The following is a 21,334-nucleotide window of genomic DNA, read 5'->3' as shown; positions in this document are numbered from 1 at the left end:
CACACACGCACGGAGACTCTACTTCTCCCAGACTAGACTTACGTGACCCCGTCCCCCAAAAGAATCAGGCCTAGCTGCTACCTTCAAAGAACTCCTAGCTTGACTGAGAAAATCTAGTCTCCTATGATGCCTCCTGGGGTTAAGTGGCTCCTTCTCCCAGGCTCTGAATGGTCACAGGCAAAAACAAAGGACAAGAGCTTCAAGTCCAGGCCCATCTGGTTCTGCCTCTGCCAGAGCCACTGCTTCCCTGTGAGAGCAGAGACTCAGCCCCTCAATCCTGCAGGAGACCTCGCACTGGACTAGAATGTAATAGTAAAGAGATGCACAGGCTTCAAGGTCAGCCATGGTGGAATTGGAAAAGCCAGGCGCCATCACTTCCTCAACCAGTTTCTCCCTCTGGAATCCGTTTGCTGCTCTGTCAAATGGGGATCAGATCCCCTGTCCCCCACTGGTAAAGCCCTTGGTCTACCCTACTTAAGTTCACTTAAGTTCTGTCCACTGCAGCACACAGCTCATCATTCACACCAAGCTCATTCTCACCTTAGGACCTCTGTCCTCATCTCTCTCTGCTCCCACACCTGTGCATAACCACTCTTCCTCTATCATTCAGGACTCAGTTTAAATTGCGCCCCCTCAGAAAAGTCCTCCTTGTTCCCTTTTCTACAAACTCTCCCCACCCCACCCCCATACCTGCACATGACTCTTACAATCATCCAGGACTCACCTCCTTAAAGGTCTTCCCTGAACATTCTAAAGCATCTATTCCCTCCAAACTATCGCCTTAACCTATTTCACTTTCCTCTCAGCAACTAATCTTATCCCTCCGTATCTTATCTGCTTGCTTGTTTTTTTTTTCTTTCAAACCATCTCCCAGAGAAGCCTACATCATCCTTGAGGGTAGGGAAGATGTCTGTCTCCTTCAGGGTTTTACCGGGGAATTCAATAAATGAATGAAACCCCAGTAATTAAAACAGAGCTTAGCACATGTTTGGCCTCCGTTACTCTGACTAACTGACTGAATGCGCCCTCCTCCCTGTCCTGGAGAGCAGGCCTGAGGGGGTTCCAGGGTCGGGATGCTTGTCCTCCATCCTAGACACAGCCCTGCGTTGGCGGAGGTGGCGCTGGCAGACATTACCTGCGCCTCACCGGCTTCATGCAGCTCTTCAGCTGCCTGGCCTCAGCCTCCACGGGACCCTGGCACTCGGGCTGTGGCTCCAGCTGCTGCAGCTGCTGCTGCTGGGGCAGCCCTTCAGCATCAGTGGGTGTGGGAGCGGGTGCGATCCGGAGCAGGACTGTGTAGTTGCGGCCTTGGTTGTTGGCCCAGAAAGTGCCCTCGGGGGTCTCATAGCGCACCACGAAGTCCAGGCGCGCCCCATCGCCCGCGCCCTCAGCAAAGGGCAGCTGAAAGGCAAAGCGGTCAGTGCGGCCGCCGTCGTCGGGCGAGGAGGCGGACGCCTGGCCAAGGCCCAAGCCCAGGCCCAGGCCGGGATCCAGGATGGGATCTCCTGCTCCTGGTCCTCCCGCTCCTGCCCCCGGCGGGCTGCGCGGGACGTAGCGCGCTGGGTGGTCGCAGAAGGAAGCCCAGCCGTCGTGTGAGGCCCGCACGTGCACCGCTTTCTCGAAGGAGCGGTTCAGCACGCGTACCAACCCGCGCAGCACCGGCGGGCGCCCCCCAGGCACCCACACCCCGGCACCCCCGGGGACCGCTCCGGGAGGCGGCAGCAGCGCCTCCAGCTCCACCATGACGCGCCCCAAGCGCTCCAGACGGCCCGGCGCGGGCGGCAGCGAAAATGTGGGCACCAGGTAAAACCCCCCGCCAGCGGGGACGGGGCACAGCGGCGAGGGCGCAGGGCAAGCCTCCTCTTCCTCCTCCCCTTCATCCCCATCCTCGCCATCGTCGTCCTCGTCAGCCCCGCCGCCGTCGCCATCTTGCCCGGCCGCCGCCGCCATCTTGCCCGCCCCGGGCCCGCCCCACGGCCGGTAGCGGCGCAGCTGCGCCAGCGGCAGCCCCAAGGCCTCGTCGGCGAACAGCACTCTCCGCGGGGCCACCGCCGCCTCAACAGAAGTGCGGGGCTCGCCCGCGGCCGGCGAGGGGGGCGCGGGATGCCGCAGCGGGGGCTCCACAGGGGCTGGGCGCGCCATATCGGCGGCGGCGGCGGCACCGACGGCACCGGTGGCGGGACCGGCGGGGGCAGGGCCTGAAGGGGCGCGCAGCCAATGGGAAGGCCAGCGCGGGGGGGGGTACGGCTCACGGGGGGTGTAGGCGGTGAGACGAAGACAGGTAGAACAGAAAGCCAATAGGGAGCCGCGCCTGGATGACGTAGCGGGGAAGCGAGTGCAGGAAAAGCACGCAGCCAATGGGGATGCCCGAGAGTGGGCGGTGCAGGAGGCGGGATGATCTGGGAATCAATGGGGATGCCTAAATTGGGGTGGTGCGGGGTCCGGGATGGAAGGAGCAGAAGTAGGACTGCTAGTTGGGGAGTGTCAGCGGGACCGGCATGTGTGCGGCGGGGGAAATGGAATGACTACAGGCGATGGGGGCAGCGGGGAGCGAACGGAGCGGCCAGAAAAGCAGGAGATCCCTTGGTTGCGTAGGCGCTGGGACGGGAAGACAGAGGCCGCGAATAGCCAATGGAGAGCCATGCACCGGTGGCGTAGAGGAGATGACGAAAAGATAATGGCTGCAGCGGGCCAGTGGGGGAGTCGTGTGAGCTTGCACTCTGCCTTCAAGAGGCGGTGCTAGGGCTGAACTAACGAATACGAAGGCTAGAAAGAGACCCAAGGGGCGGTGTAAGAACAGCCTCGGAGGCGGGACTGGGGGGGGCAGGGCCAATGGGAGTGGACAGTGAAGGCTGGAGCCAGGAGGAGAGATGGTTGATAGCCAATGAGGGACCCAGAATGAAGGCAGTTGAGACCTCAAAGGGCAGTGCTGGCACGAAATGAACCAATATGCAAAGGCTGCAAAGTCTAGCTGACTGGAAGGACACGGAGGAGGATCGGCCGAGAGCAGAGCCAACCGGGGTGTTGGAGGTTGTGTGAAGGAGGGGATGAACAGCCAATAAAGAGGCCAGAGGAGGGGGTCTGGGCTGTGCGGTGGTTGGGCCGGAGATCCATAGAATGCACGCAGCTATTGGGGAGAGTATGCCTGTTGTGGTTGGACTCACCATCTCCTTATCCCTTCGTGACTTCTCATTGCCCCAGAGCTGTGAATGCCTAGCGTCCCTGAAGACCTAGACTGCACCCTAGTGTGAGGTCTAAGAAAGCAAAACGGTCTCTCCTATCACAGTTACTGGGTCTTCCCTGCTCACCTCGGATCCTTTGCTTGAGCAATGCCACTAGCCAAGAATATTCTTGGCTGTGACCCTCAGCATTCTCCAGGACTTGTCACCATTGTTGAAGAATGGCCAAATGAAAAATTGACCTCTTCTGGAAAATGAGCTTCTTCTGACTTCAGCTCAGCAAAATACTGAGCCTGACTGTATGCCGCCAGGAGTTGGCTGAACACATTGGCAGATGTCTAATGTAATCACAAACCAGAGTCCTACCTTTCTTGCCCCACCGGCACTCCATATCCCAAAGTGGCCTCACTTCCCTCTTTCTGTCTCCCATCTCTGCTCCTGCTGTTTTCTCTGCCACAAGCGCTGCTCTGGCTTTCTCATTCATTCTCCTTTGAGGTCCTGCCTCCTGTGGGAACTGACATGTAGCTTTGGTCCACTGAGCATGACCCTTCATAAATTCTGAACACCAGCTGTATGCAAGGTGCTGACATGCGACATCCTGAGGAGAGAGGAGGTCCCCCCCCCTCCGGTAACCTCCCCCTTCTCAGGTCTCAGTGTCCAGGGTGGGGTCACGGATCAGGAAGGAATATGTTCACTTGCAAGCAACAGAGGAAAAAAAACACGAAAGAGTAGGGGCTTAAACAAGATAGACTTGGAGGGTTTTTTTTTCTTCTTCTTACTTCTAGTTAGGGCATTATCTGTGTCCTGGCCTGGCCCCTAGACTCTCATCCTTCAGCAAATTCTGTGTGCTCTCCATTCTAAATGTTTCATGAATCCAGCCTCTCCTCCCCACTCCACTGCCAATGCTTTCATCAGTCACTGGATTACTGCAGTAGCTTCCTTGTGTCTGATGCCCCTGCTTCCATCTTCACTCCTACAGTCTGTTCTATACTCAGCAGTCAGAGGGATCCTGTTAAATCCTAAGGCAGTTCATGTCGCCTCCTCACTCACAACCCTCCTGTGGCCTCCTCCTCACTCAGAGCAAAAACCAAAGTCCTTACAATGGGCTACAAGGTCCTGCAGGGTCTAACACCCATAACTCCTTTCTGACCTCACCTTCTCCCCCTCTTCCTTTTGCTCACGCCACTGTAACCACACCGACCACCTTCGTAGACCTCGAGCAAATCACACACACCCACTCAGGGCCTTTGAGCTGTCTGTTCCCTCTGGAACCACTCAGGTATCTCCGTGGCTCCATCCCCCGAGTCTGTCCAAGCCCCCTGCCCCCATTCTCTGGGGAATTTCATGGACCTGTCTGTGTACTCCTGTGTACTCTCCCCCAGAAGCCTTCCACACAAGACGATATAGTCCAGTACGGAGAGGAGGTGGTGATCTCTGCCCCTCTCTGTCCACCTGACCCCCCAGCTCTTACTCTGCAAGGGTCCCAGCTCTTAGCAGCAGCAACAGCATCACCTCACCCCCGAGCCCCACTCAAGTGGCCTCCTGGTCCCTGGGCCTCTGGGGCACCAGCCTAACTCAGTCATCCCTCTACTTCTCTGGCCACTCCTCTTCTGGAGCCGATGACGGTAAGGGAGAGATGGTCTAGGGAGAGTATACCTCTGACCTTATAAAAGAAAACCAGTCCCCTCTCTCAAGAGGGGACAGGTCCTGGAGCAAGAAATGAGGCCTCCACCTCGATAATTGTCCTAGTTTATGGTTACACGGGAAGTATAAGTAACGTTCAGACCCAAGTCCAGGCAGAGCAAAGGGTCATTGGGCCTGGAAACATCCCTAAAGGCAGCTCCCCAAAATGCCTTCCTGACCAACAAGCGCCGCACACCCTCTTGCTCCCAACCACATGCCACACCTGTTAAGCCTGTGCAAGCCTCCAGCTTGAGGACCTCATCCCACTTTGGTGCCTCCTCTGGCTGCCCAGCACACATGGGCCATCTCTGGGTCTCAGACGTGTCCCACCAACCCAGAAACCTCAACCAGTGAAAGTTTTGTTTTGAACTAATGGTAGGGAGGGTTGGTTTTTTTTTTTTTTTAAGTTGTTGTTGGCTGGTTGTTTTATATATATATATATATATATATATATATATATATATATATATATTCACTTTTTTTTTTCTTATCTTCACAAAGCCAGACCATCAGGCCCCCTCTGGGCTTTTCCAGAAAGGTGAGTCAGAGTTAAGGATAGTTAAGGATTTTTTTTTTAGGGCTTGGGAAATGGGGCGGTGGGGGTGGGGGGAAAGGTGAAGGGGCAAAGGGGTGGGTCTTAACCACTAGGTTTGTATCATGTGAATAAAGAGCGGTTTCCAATTTCTCTTCCCCAGGCCTGAAGTCAGTTTTGCATAGGGCTTGGAGTAGATGTTGGATGGCAGAACCCCGGGCCACGCAGGGTGCTGAGGAGCCGGGGACTGGGAGCCACAGCTGTGACTTATCAGGAGAAGCCCCTGGGGCCTGGCGCTTCTGCTCAAGGGGGTTACTGCTCAAGTAAGGAAATGCAGCTGCCAACTCTTGGACAACCGTAAAACCTCACAAGCTTCAAGCCTCACCTCCCCTGAGGAATCTCCAAATCTCAGAACTTCCCTGTCACTGCAGCCTCGAATTTAAGACCCAAGACTGTTGGGCCCAAGGAAACCTGGGTGTTTTTAAGCCCGTCCGGCACCAAAGAAGGCAGAGTCCCCACTTGCTTTGTCATCTTGGGCAAGTCCGTCAACTACTCCGTGCCTCTGTTTGGCCCATCTGCGTAACAGCCATGATGACAAGATGGACCGAGAAGGGCTGTGGTGAGGATTGAACGTGATCATTTGGGAGACTTGTCCAACATGGTGTCTGGCCTGGGGAAAACTGCCAATAAATGTCAGCTACAGAGAGGATGGTGGATACTTGGCATCCAAAAACCCTGGAAACTAGGATTTTTCAAAGTAGAGAATTGCAAAGACTGAGATCGTGGTGTCCCTGAATAGGAGAGGGTCGGGGTCCTAAGGTGCCTCTGGGCTTCATGAGGACAGATGCATTAACACAGGGATCTTCCCTGTAGGGTACCCTCCAGGTTAGAGCTCTCAGGCCTTACGGCGTGATAAGGCGAGACTTTTCTCCCTCTCCTTGCTCAGTGATGCAAAGTGGATTCTGGGAGCTAGTGATTCTCAGACTGTTAGATTCTGTAAATTGTGGCAGATAGAGAGGGACTCCCTGCCTTTTCCTCTGTGAAATAACTTCCACGTCCCCTTCTGTAAGGAGACACATTACAGATCTCCCCCTCCCTGGGCAGTAAGAACAGTGATGACCATATCAATTCTGCTTAAGGAGATACTGAGGCATGGAGCAGGGCAAAGTCTCTGGAAACCCAGCCCTATTCAGTTTCTTTCCCTGGTGTTTCTTGTCCCATCACATTCACAGAGTGGTGTCTCTACCTGCTTGGGACACCTCTGTGATTTATTTGAGTCCCCCCCCCCTTTTTTTCTAACTCTGCACACTTTTGTGTAAAAAACTGTGGTTTCTCATGAGCCCTGTTATCTCATTGATACCTCTCACCTCTGTGGCGAGGGGAAGAAATCATATTTTCAGATGACTCGTAAAGGGCAAAGAAAAAACCCAAAATTTCAAAATTTCCGTTTAAGTCTCATAATCAAGAAGAAGAGAAACAGAGCGAGCGAGCGAGAGAGAGAGCAAGAGAAAGAAAAAACTATGAGAACCCCCCCACCCCGTGATGATCAGCACACACACACTCATCGAAAAAAAAAAATTGGATTATTAGAAGAGAGAGAGAGAGGTCTGTGGCTTCCACACCGTGGTTTTTCTTCTCAGTATAAAAGCAAAGTTGTTTTTGATATGTGACAGTTTCCCACAAGCCAGGCTGATCCTTTTCTGTCAGTCCACTTCACCAAGGTGAGTGTCCCCGCTCTCCCCCATCAGATGCGGGTCCAGTGGAGGAGATGGTAGTGAGGCAGGCACCGGGCGGGGGTCAGGGGACCTCTGGTACCGGCAAGACAGCTCCTTTGGTTCCAGTCAGGTAAGAGATTTTTTTTTTTTTTTACAATTATAATAGTAATAATAAATGCCGGCAGACTGATTAGGAAAGTGCTTGATCAATGCATGGGCAGAGGCAATGATAAATAAATTGATTGCTATGTAGATGGGCAGGATTTTTTTTTTAAATAGGCCAACTGCCAGTCTTTGTGAATTTCAGAGCTTTGAACAATTTGAAACTGTCCAGGTGTAACTGGAAATTTCAACTACACCCCTCCCTCCTCTTCGTCTCTTGTCTCCTGATAGCTCCCATCCCTCTCTGTCTACTCACCCTGTCTCCCTCTTTCTGTGTTGCTCTGTCTCCCAGTCTGTTTCCCTGGCACTCAGACTCTCCATCGCCCTTTCTCTGGCTCTGCCCAGCTTCCCTGCCTCTGTCTCCTCCATCTTCACCACACTCCCACTATCTCCTTTCCTCTTTCTCCCACTGTCTCTCCTGCTCTCTTGTGTAGCCTTCCCCGACCAGCCTTCCCCGCTCCATGATCCAGCACAGAGCTTTGTACCGTTGGTGCCTAATCATAGTGGATTGAGTAACATTGATGAGGACATTTCCATTTTACCAGAGTGAGCATCAGTTCTGTTTGTCCCGATCGATGGAGGATAGTGAGCTGTTGGGTCAGGCTGAGCACTTAATTGAACTTGGGCTTGCACGGCACGAGGGGACCTCCTGGGGGGTACTTTGTGCCACTGTTGGTCGTGGTTTAGCTGTGTGGTCCTACCCTGGGACCTTGTGTGTGTGAGTGTGTGTGTGTGTGTGTGTGTGTGTGTGTGTCCAGAGTCCATGTCCAGGAACCAAGCAGGCTGTTCAGGGCTGGGAAAAGCTCATCTGTGCAGGCTTAGCAGTGCTCACTGTTAGCTGTTAGTTTTTTTTTTTTTTTTAACCAAATTAGAACCACTCTCTCTATTGGTTTTGCTCCTGCTTTATTCAATTAATAGGAGCATTTTTGTAGATCACTAAAAATTGTTTCAACATATGATCTTTCATAGCTGTCAAGACTGTCCTCACACTGGTATGAACCACAATTTGTTCGACCAAGTGCCAATTCCTGGACATTCAGGTTGTTTCTAGTTCTTTCCCCCATAATCATCCCTGATTAGTTCCTTGGATTCCTGAAAATGGAGTTGCTGAGACAAGGGGCACGTGCATTTTTAAGGTTGTCTGACCCTCTCTGCAAATCGTCCTTCCAAAAGGTTGTCCTGTTATATGCTTCTTGTACTCAGCCCTGTGTGGGTATTATCATTTTTTTAAATCCTTTTTCAGCATACCAGGTAAGGAAAAATATCACATTGTTGACATTTGCTTTCTTTGATTATTTACACTATTTATTGAGCATTTATACTTTTTCTTAAGTTGTCTGGTCATATCCTTAGTCCCAATGGAGTGCTCATCATTTTTTTTTCTTATTGCTTTGTCACAGCTTTTTATTTAGAAAGGATATTAACCTTCCAATAGGCATACAGGTATAGCAGATATTTTCCCCCAATTCATCTCTCACTTTTTCTATTTGTTTATGGAGTTTTGTGATGCTGTGATGTTTTTATATAGACAGATGGGTTACTCTTTCCTTCTGTGGTTACTGTCTCTGGTTTTGTGCTTAGAAAGTCCTTTCCCACTTGAAAATGAGATAAATGTTCACCTGTGTTGGCTTCTAGTCTCTTTTATGGCTTCATTTTTTCCATTTGCTGTGGAGGTTAAGAGTGTGGTTTACTGGAGCCAGACTGTCTGGGACAAGCCCAACCTCACCCCAAGCCATCTGTATGATTTTTAGCCAGGCATTTAACTTGTCTGTACCTTCATTTCCTTGTATGTACTGTGATGATTATAGTAGCACCTACCTCAAAGAGTTGTTGTGAGGATTAAATGTATTTACCATGTAAGTGCTTAGCATAGGGCTGGCATACAAGAAACCCAAGAAAATATTCTTACTTATCTCTTTAATAAATCTGGAATGCGTTTCAGGGTATATGTTGACTGGCGACATTTCAAACTGGCCAGAGAGGAATTGGTGGGGAAAATGGACTGATCATTCATTAACTAACTTTATCTTTCCCTTAATATTCCCAGAAGCATTTGTCAAATAGTGTAGCCTCCGCTGTCTCCCAGGTTGAAACGCCACATTTATCACGAAGTTGCTTCCCTCTAGACAGTCGTCTGTGATTGAGATTTCTGTTTTGTTCTGTTCCCCAGTGTCTGAGCCATGGCACTTTGCTGACTGCTGCTTCACAGTACAATATATCCGCCAGCACAGGCCGCCCCCCACCACCCAGCCTCGCCAGCATCTTGCCCTTCTTTTTTCCTTGTTATCTGATGCAGCCTCAGTTCCTGTAGCCAGAGACCAACAACTATTCTTATTTGGGGCATCCATCTCTCTCTCTCTCTCTCTCTCTCTCTCTCTCTCTCTCTCTCTCTTCTCTCTCTCTCCCCCCAGCCCCGCTCTGTTTCCCTCTTTCTCTGTCTCTGTCTCTATCTCTATCTGGGACATGCCTCCCTCTCTCTCACCCTCTCCCTACCTCATCCTCTTCCCCTCCCCCTGTGCTGTTCTCTTACTCTTTTTGTTTCTTTCATTCTCTCCTTCCTTGTGTATACTTCTAGGACTTTCTGTTCCTTTGAGTTCCTCTTCCCTCCTTTCTCTCTCTCTCTCTCTTTCCCTTTCTCTCTCTCCCTCCCTCAGCATCTCTCACTCTCTGTGTATCTCTTTCCCACCTCATGTTTCTTCCATCTCTCTGTATCTCTTGTTCTCTGGGTCTTTGTGTTCCCCCTATGTCTGTCTGTCTCTCTCTGTCTCTGTCTCTGTGTGTATCCCTGTCTCTCAGCTAGTCCCCTGGCTGGAGGGGCTGTTGTAGATTTGATGCCCTGCAGACATGTAGCAGGTCCCCCAGACACAAAGTGGAAGGGCCCTGGCCCTGACCTCCTCCATGCCTCTCTCTGCCCAGTGTACGCAGGAGCAAACTGAGGCCTGGAGAAGGGCAAGAGGGCCTCTCCCAAGGCCTCACAGGGATGGAATGGCAGAGTTAAGACCCAAACTCAGACCGTAGGACTCTTGGCAGGACCCTGCTTCTGTCTCTCCCCTGCACTGTGGGCCTCAGTTTACTTCTCAGCACCCATGAGGGGTGGAGGGGGAGCTGAGCTTCCCCCTGGCTGCTGCCATTCCCCCTTCTGCCTTCTCACAACTTGGACCCTTACTCAGGCAGGAGGCTCTGTGGCCATATGGGCCAGTATGGAGCCCAACCTCCTAAGAGCTAGTCTGGGTGGGGTCCCAGGGTCCCATGACTCAGAAGGCCTTGTGGCCACAGGGTAGTGATACTGGAAGGATGTAAGTCAGCCAGGCTTTCTGTGGCTCTGTCTGTGGATAGAGCTCAACCATATCCCCAGAGTGGGCATGGGTCCCCAGGAACTTCCACCCCGGGACCCCTCCAGAGAGCCTGGCAGTGGGCTCCCTACTGGCCAAGGCTCTTCGTGTCCCCCACCATGAGGCCCTAGCCAAAGGCATGCTGGCCTCTAGCTCCCCCTCCTTTCCTCCCCATCTCCTGTGGAACAGCTATGAGTACAGGAACATGGTCCCAGAATGAACAGGGAGACTGAGGCCCTGCACGTGTTCATTTACCATCACTGACATTTTGTTAAGCATTTCATGTGCATTAACTTGGGACGAGGGGTACAATTACTGTCCCAGTTTACATGCAAGACCAAGGAGAGTTATAGCTAGTTAATGGCCGAGCCCAACCCCAGGATCAGGGGAGTCTTCTGTCACAGAACTTGGGAGGGAAACTGTCAGAAGAGGCAGAAGAGGCAGATGCGTCCTACAATGCCAAGCCTGGTAAGGCCAGAGACCCTGTGAGGTAGTGAGCTGCCTGTCCTTCAGGGAGTTTCGGTGAGTTTGGACACCATTGACATTGGCCTTCACCATCTGTGAAGTTGGACCCAAAGACCCTCACAGAGGGGGTTTGAGACTCTGGGATCCTTTGAACATAAGAAATGACGTTCTATGATTCGGAGGTTCTGGCATAGTACCATTTGAAGAGCCCCAGGGTCCCAACAGCTGTAGGGTCTGCATGGTAGTCCCCAAGCATCAAACCTTTGGTCTCTCCATGGCCTAAGTCTACAGGGCCCAGGACTTGTCATGGTGGCCAGATGGACGTCACTCACCACATCCGCAAGCACCCATATCACCCCCACCTGGGCCAAGGCGGCTGCAGGATGGGCCAGCCAATTCTCGGAACGAAACCCGTGGGGGGGGATCTGCCCCCTTCTCTTCCTCCTTGATGCCGATGAAGCCCTGCGCATCCGGCCGCCATGACGTCAATGGCGGAAAATCTGGGGATGTGACAACAGGGCCCAGATGCAGACCCCGATATGAAAACGCTCTCTGTGTCCCAGAAACAACCTCCATGCAGCTTCTGAGAAACAGTCAGAAAGGGACGCCCCAACAGACAATGCAGGAAGCTGGCTGCCCAGCCCGGCCCTCCAGGTTCCCCACCACCAGACAGACCGCATCTATGTCCCCTTTCTGAGAATGTCCCTGTGCTTCCCTGAGGCTGGACGTTCCAGATATGTTTGAGGAAGAGATTTCTTATAAGCCCCAGCCAAGTGTCCCAGCACCGTCAGAAGTGACCATGGGCCAGCTGTCTGGGCCAGGCCAGAGTGGTGGAGACCATCCACTCATGGACCAAAGTTGGTATTCGTTTACTCAGGCTTCTATAACCATTTACCACAAGCTGGAGGGGGGTGCTTAAACAACAGAAATTTATGGTCTCCCACTTCTGGAGGCCAGAAGTCCGAGATCAAGGTGCCAGTGGGGCTGGTTCCTTCTGAGGCTACAAGGGATGATCTGCCCATGCCTCCCTTCTAGCTCTTGGAGGACTGCTGGCAGTCTTTGGCATGCATTGGCTTCTAGAAGCCTCTCCCTGATCTCCACCTTCATTCATTTGCTCACCTCCTCATGGTCCCTGAGTCCTGAGCCTCCACAGATCCAGGCTCTTGCTTCTCACACAGTAATGTAATGCCCCCACCCCCACCCCCCCGCACCAAGAGACTAAGAGTTTACTACCTGGATTCTCACCCCCACCTCCCTCCATGCCAGAGCTCCTGACAATCCCGTGAGCTGACAGCAAAGAAAGGAAGGTGCAGCTGCTCCCCTAAACCTCCCTTGTGCCAGCTTGGGCTACTATCAGCAGCTGTGTGCCCAACCCAGTGCTGTGTGTTGGGGAGTCACATGCATGCACACACACTTTCTAGACAAAGACAGGGAGCTCTCAAGTTGCCGTGGGACAGTGGAACGCACCTGGGTGTTCCCTTCTGTAAAGTGGTGGTTGGACTAGGCGGTCCCTTCCAGCTCCAGCTTCCTCTTAGACTGGGATTCTGAGAAGCAGAAGCCCTGCCTGTCACAGAGTGTTCAGTTCTGGGGCTCAGCAAAGGAGCCCAATGCCATTATGGAGGACTTTCTGGATGGGATTCAGATAGGGGATACAGAGAAAGAGCAGACATTCCAGGCACAGCATCTAGTAGGAGCGCAGGCTTGGAGAGCAGAGTTGGGGTAAACACTGGTGGGGCTTGAGTCAAGATGCTCCCACCAGCCCTGGCTCAGGGGACCTGAGATCTCCCTGCTCTCTGGCCCCTGCCATGTCAGCTTCGTGCAAGGCAGGAGCCCAGAGATGCTCAGACCCCCCCACTGCCTGAGCTCCAGACTCCCATCCTCCACTGCCCACTCAGTATTTCCACAAGTGTGTCTAATGCCAGACTCTTCGTGTCTATCCACCCCTGGATCGTCACCCCCAACCTTGCTCCCCCCAGCTTAGAAGATGTCCACTTGGTCCTTCCAGCCTGCTCAGGCAAATACCAGGCCAGAGGTCTCCTTGACCCTCCCCCTCTCACCAGCCCCCACCACATCCAAGCTTCCAGCAAATTCTCCTGACTCCACCTTCAAAGCACACTCAGAATCCACCAACTTACCATCTCCACCGACACCATCCTGGTCTGTGCCACCACTGTCACTTGCCTGGACTGTCACAGGAGCCTCCTCACCAGTACCCCAGCTTTCACCTTCCGAGAGTCTGTCCCTCTCCCCGCAGCCAGAAGGACCTTGAGTCCATGCCCCCCTCCACTCTTGTAAATGCCAGGTCACTGGGATAAAATAATGCCACCCAGAGAATCAGAAGCCAGTCCCAGCAGGATCAGCAAATGTTTTATGCCCTGTGTATAGTGCAGGGAGGACCAGGGGCCTAAGGCTTGGAGACGAGCCCCAAGCAGTTGGGAGAAGAAAAGCTGACACCTGCCTGTGGCTGAGGCCCCAGAAACAACCCCAATCCCCCACCTCCCTTGTGGAGGACACATCACCACCAGCGCTCTGCCAGCACGCACGGGCAGGCTGAGTGCCAGAGCCGGGCACGTTTGCACCTGGGACGTGTGCAGAGACACATGCACATCTGTGTTCCCAACACCAATGTATGCATGGGTGTGTGCCACATGTATGCATGATCGGAGCTGGGGTCCAGCCGTGGAGCCCTTGAGGACAGGCCCCAACTGATGCCTGCTCTGACCGGGGCACAGGGCAAGGGGTGCTCTACATGGTTCAAGTGGTCAAGCAGTTCACACCAACGCTGGGGACACGTGTAACTCCTTCCCCCTATGTCCCCACAGCCCTCGGACAAGGACTCAATGCCCAACCCCAGGCCAGCCAAGCCCTCGGCCCCTTCCTTGGTGCTTGGCCCATCCCCGGGAGCCTCACCCAACTGGAGGGCTACACCCAAGACTTCAGATCTGCTTGGGGCCAAGGGCCCAGGGGCAACTTTCCAGGGCCGGGACCTCCGAGGCGGGGCCCATACCTCCTCCTCCTCCTCTTTGAACCCCATGCCACCATCGCAGCTGCAGGTGAGGCCCAGGGCCCAGGATGGGGCAGGCAGGGTGAGGTACCTGGGCCTACAGGTGCCGACCTTTACTGTGGCACTGGGCGGGGGGCCCAGCTGGGGCACAGGAAGTGGTTTTCTGGGTCCCAGGCAAGTCTGTGACTTATGCAGATGTCACGGGGCCAAGAAAGTCCCCAGTTAGCAGGTCTCAGAGATTCAAGGCTCTCCCCGACCTCCTAATCCCGGTCTCGGGAGAGGAGATCCTATCATGGTCCCACAGGCATGGCCCTGTGTCCGCATCCCCACATGACAAGGGAGAGGGCTGGTGCCCAGAGATATGAGGTGACGGGGTTGAGGCCAACTCAGCCACTTATTAGCTGTTTGATCTTGAAAAAGTCATTCGCTCTCCCTGAGCCTCAGTTTCCACATATGTAAAATGGGGATGGTCAGAATACCTACCATGTGGGGCTGTGGTGAGGAGTGTATGAACTAGACATGTAGAAAAGTGAGGATAAGGATGGCATCTCACACGCCTGCCTTCTCCCCACTCAGCTGCCCACAGTGCCCCTAGTCATGGTGGCACCCTCTGGGGCACGGCTGGGCCCCTCGCCCCACTTGCAAGCCCTCCTCCAGGACAGGCCACACTTCATGCACCAGGTACTGACCGGGAATGGGCAGGGCGGCGGGAGCAGGTGGGACAACTGGGTGCCACGGCGGGGTGGAGGCTGAACCACAGCCCCTGTGTGCCCCCAGCTCTCAACGGTGGATACCCACACTCGGACCCCCGTGCTGCAGGTTCGCCCACTGGACAGCCCAGCTATGATCAGCCTGCCGCCACCCACTGCTGCCACCAGTGTCTTCTCCCTCAAGGCCCGGCCTGGCCTGCCACCTGGTAACACCCCCCACCCTGCTTCTCTACAGAACCCCAAGCCCCACCCCCACCCCCCCAGGGCGTGAATGTGAGCCGCGTAGGCTGCTGAATGGCGGCCCTCAGGAGGTCGGAGGCATCGGGTCTTATCATCTGGGAAACTCCAGCCTCCAAAAAATGTCAGGCTCAGAACCTTAAAGATGCAGAAAGGCACGAATCACAGAACCGCAGGTCTCTGCAGCTGAAATGTCAGCGCTCGCAAATGGCAGCCTTTGAGCTGCTCCCCAAGAAGCCTTGGGTGTTAGGGCCAACAGAATCCCTGGGAATCAGGGCCTGAGAGGCTCAGGAGGGTGGGAAGTTCAAAATGAGAGTCTCTGTGGGCTAAGCCTGAGGGACCAGCCTAAGGGTCCCAAAGGTACGCCATCCCCACCCACAGGGATCAACGTGGCCAGCCTGGAGTGGGTGTCCAGGGAGCCCGCACTGCTCTGCACCTTCCCAAGCCCCAGCACACCCAGGAAAGACAGGTCAGTGGACCAGGCTGGGAAGGACCCTTGCTCTGCCGTTGCCTCCCCTTACACCTTCTGTCCTCCTAGTGCCCTCTCGACCGTGCCCCAGGGCTCCTACTCACTGCTGGCAAATGGTGTCTGCAAGTGGCCCGGATGTGAGAAGGTCTTCGAGGAGCCAGAGGATTTCTTCAAGTGAGTGATCCAGGCTCATACTAGTCCAGGAGGGTCCCCAGTGAGCGGGAAAAGGCCTGTGGTACAGGTCTCAGCTCAGGCCTCATCTCAGTACATTGATGAGACAAAAGGCAAAGGCTAAGATTCAAATCCCACTCACTGGCTGCGTGGCCTTGGGCAAGCTACTTAGCTTCTCTGGCCCCTGGTTTCCTCATCTGTGTAATGGGGCATCATAACAGAGGTGTATACTATTACCTACCTCCATTTTACTGATACAGAAACTGAGGTCATAAAAAAGTTAAGTGTCTTAATCGAGATCACCCAGTTCCTAAGTCACAGAGCTGGAATTTGAATCCAGGCAGCCAGGCTTCTGCTCCCCTACCCCTCCTGATTTCATTGATCCCCATAGTTCCAGATTCTCACAGTGACTCTTGCTGCCTCCCCCAACACACACACATACACACACACCCCTTCTCCCACCATACCCAACTATCAGTGGCAATTCTACACCCTGTCCTCTTCACGAGCATGACTTTGCAAGGCTGTCCACCCCTCCCCACCCGGAGTGCCTCTCCTGCCCTCGCCTACCTCTCAGCTCACCAGCCTTCCAACAGAGTCTCCAGCACCCTGGCCAGGCTCCAGTGGCGAGCTCAGGCCTGGCACCAGAGATGCCAAGTAGCGTGTGTTGAAGGAACAGCAGGTGTAAGAGGGAGACTGAGGTAGAGAGGGGAGGAGGCTGAGGCACCAAGGAGACACCTCCCAAAAGGTCTGGCCCTCCTCACTTGGAGTGGTGAGCCAGGAGGCCAGGCCCACCATAGTCACCCACGTGGACTCTTCCCCCTACCCAGGCACTGCCAGGCGGACCATCTCCTAGATGAGAAGGGCAAGGCACAGTGTCTTCTCCAGAGGGAGGTGGTGCAGTCTCTGGAGCAGCAGGTGACAGAGGAGAGGGGTGGTTGGGGGATGATGGGCGAGCCTTCCGTCTACCCTGTGCCAGGAGCCAAGCTCACCCAGGACGGGGGCTGGCATAAAGGAAGGGAGGAGGTAGGGCACTCCCAGGGAGGATCACAGCCTGAGCCAGGATGCGGCAGAGAAAGGCCAAGTTGAGGCCTCACTTTGCGCCTGTCCTCACAGCTGGTGCTGGAGAAGGAGAAGCTGGGAGCAATGCAGGCCCACCTGGCTGGGAAGATGGCCCTGACCAAAGCCCCATCCACGGTGAGCCACCCTGGGCCCACAAGCGGTACAGGCGGCTGGAGGGGGCGGAGGGAACCTGCCCTTGCACCCACACCCTGGGACTCTGTGCCCCCCATCCCCAGCTCCAAACATGCCCAGACCTGGAGACCTCTCCCCTCGGTTACAAATCCCCCCAAGGTCCCAAAACATCATGATCTTGGGTTTTCAAAGCAACGGCAAATCACCAAGCATTTACTGGACAACAGAGCCAGTGCCGTGGGCAGGGTTGGCCGTGTAACACCCAGGGGGCAGGGGTTGGTGCAAAATAGACATATGGGGCCCAGGTTTCAAGATGACCCCCACAGAGCAGTACACAAGGGCAGGGACCCCTGTGATCACACAGGCCACACCCCCGTGGAGCTGGCTCCAGGGACCAGGCCCCTTTCCTGAGCATGTTGCTGGGGTTAATTTATCAAATCCTCGTGAAGCCACTCACGATAGTTATTACTATCATCCCTAAGATTAAGGTCACAGTTGGGTAGGGAGCCCAACTCAGCCCCAGCTCGTGGCCCCGGCATCATACAGCTCAATGCTGCTTTGTGGGATTCTGTATCAGACTGGAATTGGGAAGAGAGTGCCCTCGCTTTGGGAAAAAAAAAAAAAAAAAAACTTATTTAAAATTGAAGTGAAAAGTTTAAGCCTCTGAATCACCAGCCGTTCTCTTCTCTCCTCCCTCAGGTGTCATCGGACAAGGGCTCCTGCTGCATCGTGGCCAGTGGCACTCCCGTCACCACTGGCCCAGCGTGGCCCAGCCCCCAGGAGGCCCCTGATGGCCTGTTCGCTGTGAGGAGGCACCTCTGGGGCAGCCATGGAAACAGCACGTTCCCAGGTAAGGATGGTCCACATCCCTACATGGTCCAGCCTCCATGCACCCTACCCCCAGCCCCTCATCCCCCACTGGCCCAGGGTGGGAGACAGCCAGGACCAAACCTCCCCAGCACTGCCACTCAGCCTTTGGGAAAACACAACCCCTTGCCAAAGCTGCTTTTAAGCGTTTCCAAAGCCTGTAAGCCCCCTGCTCCCACCCCCTCCATTGCGGTTTCTCCTGTCCAGCCCCATCTCCCCTAGGGCCTGGGGCTCACTCAATCTGGGCTTTGGCTACTCCATTCGGTTGTCAGAAGGGAGGGCAGGGAGGGAACTAGCTCCCCTCACTCCCCAGGAACTCTCCCTGCCCCCTCCAAGGAAAAGCGGGGGGAATTCTCCCAAGCTCATGGATCCAGGGGCTGCCCGCAAGGCCTGGGCTGTGGGCTTAAGAGGGATCAGGGCCCTTGAGTGCCATCCTGCCTCTGCCACTTGGCCACCTGAATCCCTCTGGTGTGCAAGTTATTTCACTTCCTTTCAACTTCGGTGACAGTGAGGCCCATTTTGGTGCAAGTAGCACAAGCAGTAAATGTCACATCAGCGCCCAATGCTCAGCATGGTCACCATGAGGGTGACAACTGGCAGTGAGGGATCTCAGCTGGGCAGCCTCTCCTTGTAGCATGGGGGATGGAAGAGGGAGCAAGGAGCTCCAGGTCGGGACCTGATCCTCCCCAACCCCCTACAGAATTCTTCCACAACATGGACTACTTCAAGTTCCACAACATGCGGCCCCCCTTCACCTATGCCACCCTCATCCGCTGGGTAAGCAGGCGGTGTGGGCCAAGGAGAAGCAAAAGAAATGGGGGTGGGGGGAGGAAGGGGAGCACCAGGCTCCCACATTCCCAGCCTCCTTCCAAGCGCCCCCAGGTCAGGCTCCCTCATGAACAAACCCAGGCCTCCCACAGGATTCCCCACCCGCCCCCATGCCAGCTTCACCCCAGACCTGCCCCCTCAACCCAAAATGAAACCACTATCCAGGCCTGTGTGAGCCAAATTCTGGCCCTCACCTCCCCCCCTTTCCTGGGGCCCACCTCGACCCCATACTTAACCCCCTCCCAGACCTGTAAAATGGCCCCCAAATGACCCTGATCTTTGCCCCTTGCCCTAACCCCACCACAGATACTATCCTCCTTCCCCAGCCCCCACATACCCCAAGAAGCCGGCAGGATCCTGCCTCTCACCCCTTCCTTGTGACACCTATCTGACCCTTGGCCTCACCCAATCCCAGCCCCTTCATTTGAATCTCCCTAATGCTTGCCCAGAACTTTCATCCTAGGCCCACACCTAACCCATCCCCACACCTAACCCATCCCCAACACCACACATTCCCCTGCCTCAACTTGCCCCAGTCCATCCCCAGCCAGACCCTTAACCAGCCCCTTCCCTGCTGACCTTTAACTCTGCCTGGTCCTTTACCGCTCCCACATCCTTAACTTGGCCCTACTCCTGGGTTTTGACCTTCCCAAACCCTGACATCTTGCTCCCGTGGAGAAGGCCAGCTCCAACTCCATCCCAGACCTTTAACCCAATCGCAGGCCTACCCCGAACCAGACTTACTGCGACCTCAGCCTTGATCCTCCACCTCAACCCACTTCTAACTCTGTCTCTGACCTATCACTGCACACCGTCTCCCTCCCTCCCTTCCCCTGCCCACCTCAGCTCCACCCCTGTCAGACACCCAGGGTGGGCCACTGCCACTCTCAGCCCAACTTCAGGGGAAGGGCTCCCTGACCACCTGACCCCCTAACCGCCAGGCCATCCTGGAGGCTCCCGAGAAGCAGCGGACACTCAATGAGATCTACCACTGGTTCACGCGCATGTTTGCCTTCTTCAGAAACCACCCTGCCACCTGGAAGGTGAGCTCTTCTGGCGATGGCAGTGGCTGGGAGGGCCTCCAATGTCACCGGAGTGCTGGGCCGAGCTCAGGAGTGGCGTGGTTTTGGGGGGGGGCGGGGCTTGTAGACATGTCGGGAAGGGCTGGGTGGCTGGTCTGGGCTGGGTCCTGCTGACCTCAGAGGCTGACTGCCTAGCCGTTCCCCCTACCCCCGGCCCGGTGGGCTTTCTTCCCACAGAACGCCATCCGCCACAACCTAAGCCTGCACAAGTGCTTCGTGCGGGTGGAGAGTGAGAAAGGGGCCGTGTGGACCGTGGATGAATTCGAGTTCCGCAAGAAGAGGAGCCAGAGGCCCAGCAGGAGTGCTAACCCCACACCCGGCCCCTAACCTCAAAACCAAGGAAAAGAGGAAGGATGGACAGGGGCTGAAATAGGCGGTGGAAGTAGCCAGGGGTAGGGGTGATGGGCCCTGGACATGCCCACTGGGGCCAAGAAGTGAGGTATACACGGTCTTGCCTGCCAGGGACCCTGAGCCTCAGAAGACCACCCTTCTGGAGCATCCGCCCTGTACCAAGGCTGCTCAGAGGGGCCCTGGCCCCTGCCCCCTGGCCCAGCTTCCCACAACAAGCTCTTTAGCCAAACTGAGCCTTCACACCAACCACACACACAGCCTGCCTCGGTCGCTCAGACAGGTCACCTTTGGGCTGGAAGACACACACACACACACACGGGCCATCCTGTCTCTTGGACACAGGACCAAGAACCTGCCTCAGTACTCTCGGATAACCACAACCTCTATAGCCTCACAGACCATCGCACCTGAGCATGGTCCTGTCAACCCACAACCCCTGAAGCACACACCCACGGCCAGCCCCCTGCCTGGCACACACGTGCATGTGGTGTCACATGGGGTGCACCCAGCACACCCCACCCCCGCCCTGCACAGAAGCAGCCTTGGTACCTTTAGATCTCAGGTCCCAAAGAGCCACACAAACACACCCCAGTCATGCACATTCTCATGCAGCTCCCAAGACATCAGCTCGCTCACACAGGCCAAGAGAACACACAGGGACATCACAAGTGCATACACATGCACTTGGTACCCCAGTGGGTCTCCGGGGTCCCAAGTGGGCTTTCACAGCCACACCCATGGAATCGCCAAATAGATCCCATGTCTCACCTGCCGCCAGCCCCACCTCCCCGGCCTTGAACGCTATGTCCCCATCCAGGCCTCAGCTTAGACTGCAGACAGAGCCCCTTCTTTATTTGGGATCCAAGGTCCTAACCCCAGCACCCTCTCCAATAAACGGCAGCCAAGTTCCCATGCTCTGGATGATCACTCCAGATCAGGGTTGGGGTCAGGAGGGCGGGGATCTGGGCCCAAGGCCACAGCAGGAGGAGCGCAGCCAACAGAGGGAATGGCTAGGGCAAGTGCTTGGCCAGCACCCCCAACATCCCAGCTCCCTGCCCCATGCCAGGAGCAGACCGGCACTGCAGCTCCTCAGGTTTCCCGGACCCGCCCCAGGAGGCTTGCGTTCTCCTGGCGGAGGGCTCGGTAGTCCTCGCGGATCTTCTCCAGGTTGCTGAGGGTCTTTTTCCCCATCTCCGTCTCGATCTAAGGCAAGGCAAATCACACGCCTTCAGTGTGTGGGGCCCCTGTCCCAGTTCCTGCTTGCCACCTGAATTAATTAAGGCCACTTGAGGCCCCCTCCTTGCTCCTCCCACCCTCCTCCTGCAACAGCATGCTGTGCCCTAACGCAGGGCC

At 55.2% G+C, this 21,334-nt stretch overlaps 3 protein-coding genes across 6 annotated transcripts in view; 1 reads left to right on the top strand and 2 right to left on the bottom strand.

The window, feature by feature from the left end:
* Positions 1-2,192, bottom strand: part of PPP1R3F (protein phosphatase 1 regulatory subunit 3F) — a 15,196-nt gene extending 13,004 nt beyond the window's left edge. For both annotated transcript variants that reach the window (XM_059157155.1, XM_059157154.1), the window contains exon 1: positions 1,136-2,192. In XM_059157155.1, the coding sequence (XP_059013138.1) occupies positions 1,136-2,142 (1,007 nt within the window). In that variant the 5' untranslated portion in view covers positions 2,143-2,192. The remainder of the gene's footprint in view (positions 1-1,135) is intronic.
* FOXP3 (forkhead box P3) lies at positions 1,666-20,891 on the top strand. 3 transcript variants are annotated; one of them, XM_059157159.1, is made up of 13 exons: positions 1,666-1,803; positions 5,558-7,115; positions 13,891-14,121; positions 14,649-14,753; positions 14,850-14,988; positions 15,401-15,488; positions 15,558-15,662; positions 16,490-16,577; positions 16,776-16,856; positions 17,553-17,703; positions 18,421-18,497; positions 19,490-19,591; positions 19,808-20,891. In XM_059157159.1, the coding sequence occupies exons 3-13, from the start codon at positions 13,909-13,911 to the stop codon at positions 19,955-19,957; spliced, it is 1,299 nt and encodes a 432-aa protein (XP_059013142.1). In that variant the 5' UTR covers positions 1,666-1,803; positions 5,558-7,115; positions 13,891-13,908; the 3' UTR covers positions 19,958-20,891. The 3 variants fall into 3 exon arrangements, with proteins under 3 accessions (XP_059013142.1, XP_059013141.1, XP_059013140.1); XM_059157158.1 differs by having other exon boundaries at positions 14,892-14,988; positions 15,401-15,662; XM_059157157.1 differs by having other exon boundaries at positions 15,401-15,662.
* CCDC22 (coiled-coil domain containing 22) overlaps positions 20,807-21,334 on the bottom strand; it is a 14,011-nt gene continuing 13,483 nt past the window's right edge. The window contains exon 17 of the mRNA XM_059157156.1: positions 20,807-21,184. Coding sequence (XP_059013139.1) covers positions 21,071-21,184 — 114 coding nt within the window. The 3' untranslated portion in view covers positions 20,807-21,070. The remainder of the gene's footprint in view (positions 21,185-21,334) is intronic.

The sequence above is a fragment of the Mustela lutreola genome, chromosome X (assembly GCF_030435805.1).
Source record: "Mustela lutreola isolate mMusLut2 chromosome X, mMusLut2.pri, whole genome shotgun sequence".
In the NCBI taxonomy this organism is placed as follows: Eukaryota; Metazoa; Chordata; class Mammalia; order Carnivora; family Mustelidae; genus Mustela; species Mustela lutreola.
Note: the sequence above shows the minus strand (reverse complement) of the source record. Positions and strands in the feature narration are given on the sequence as shown.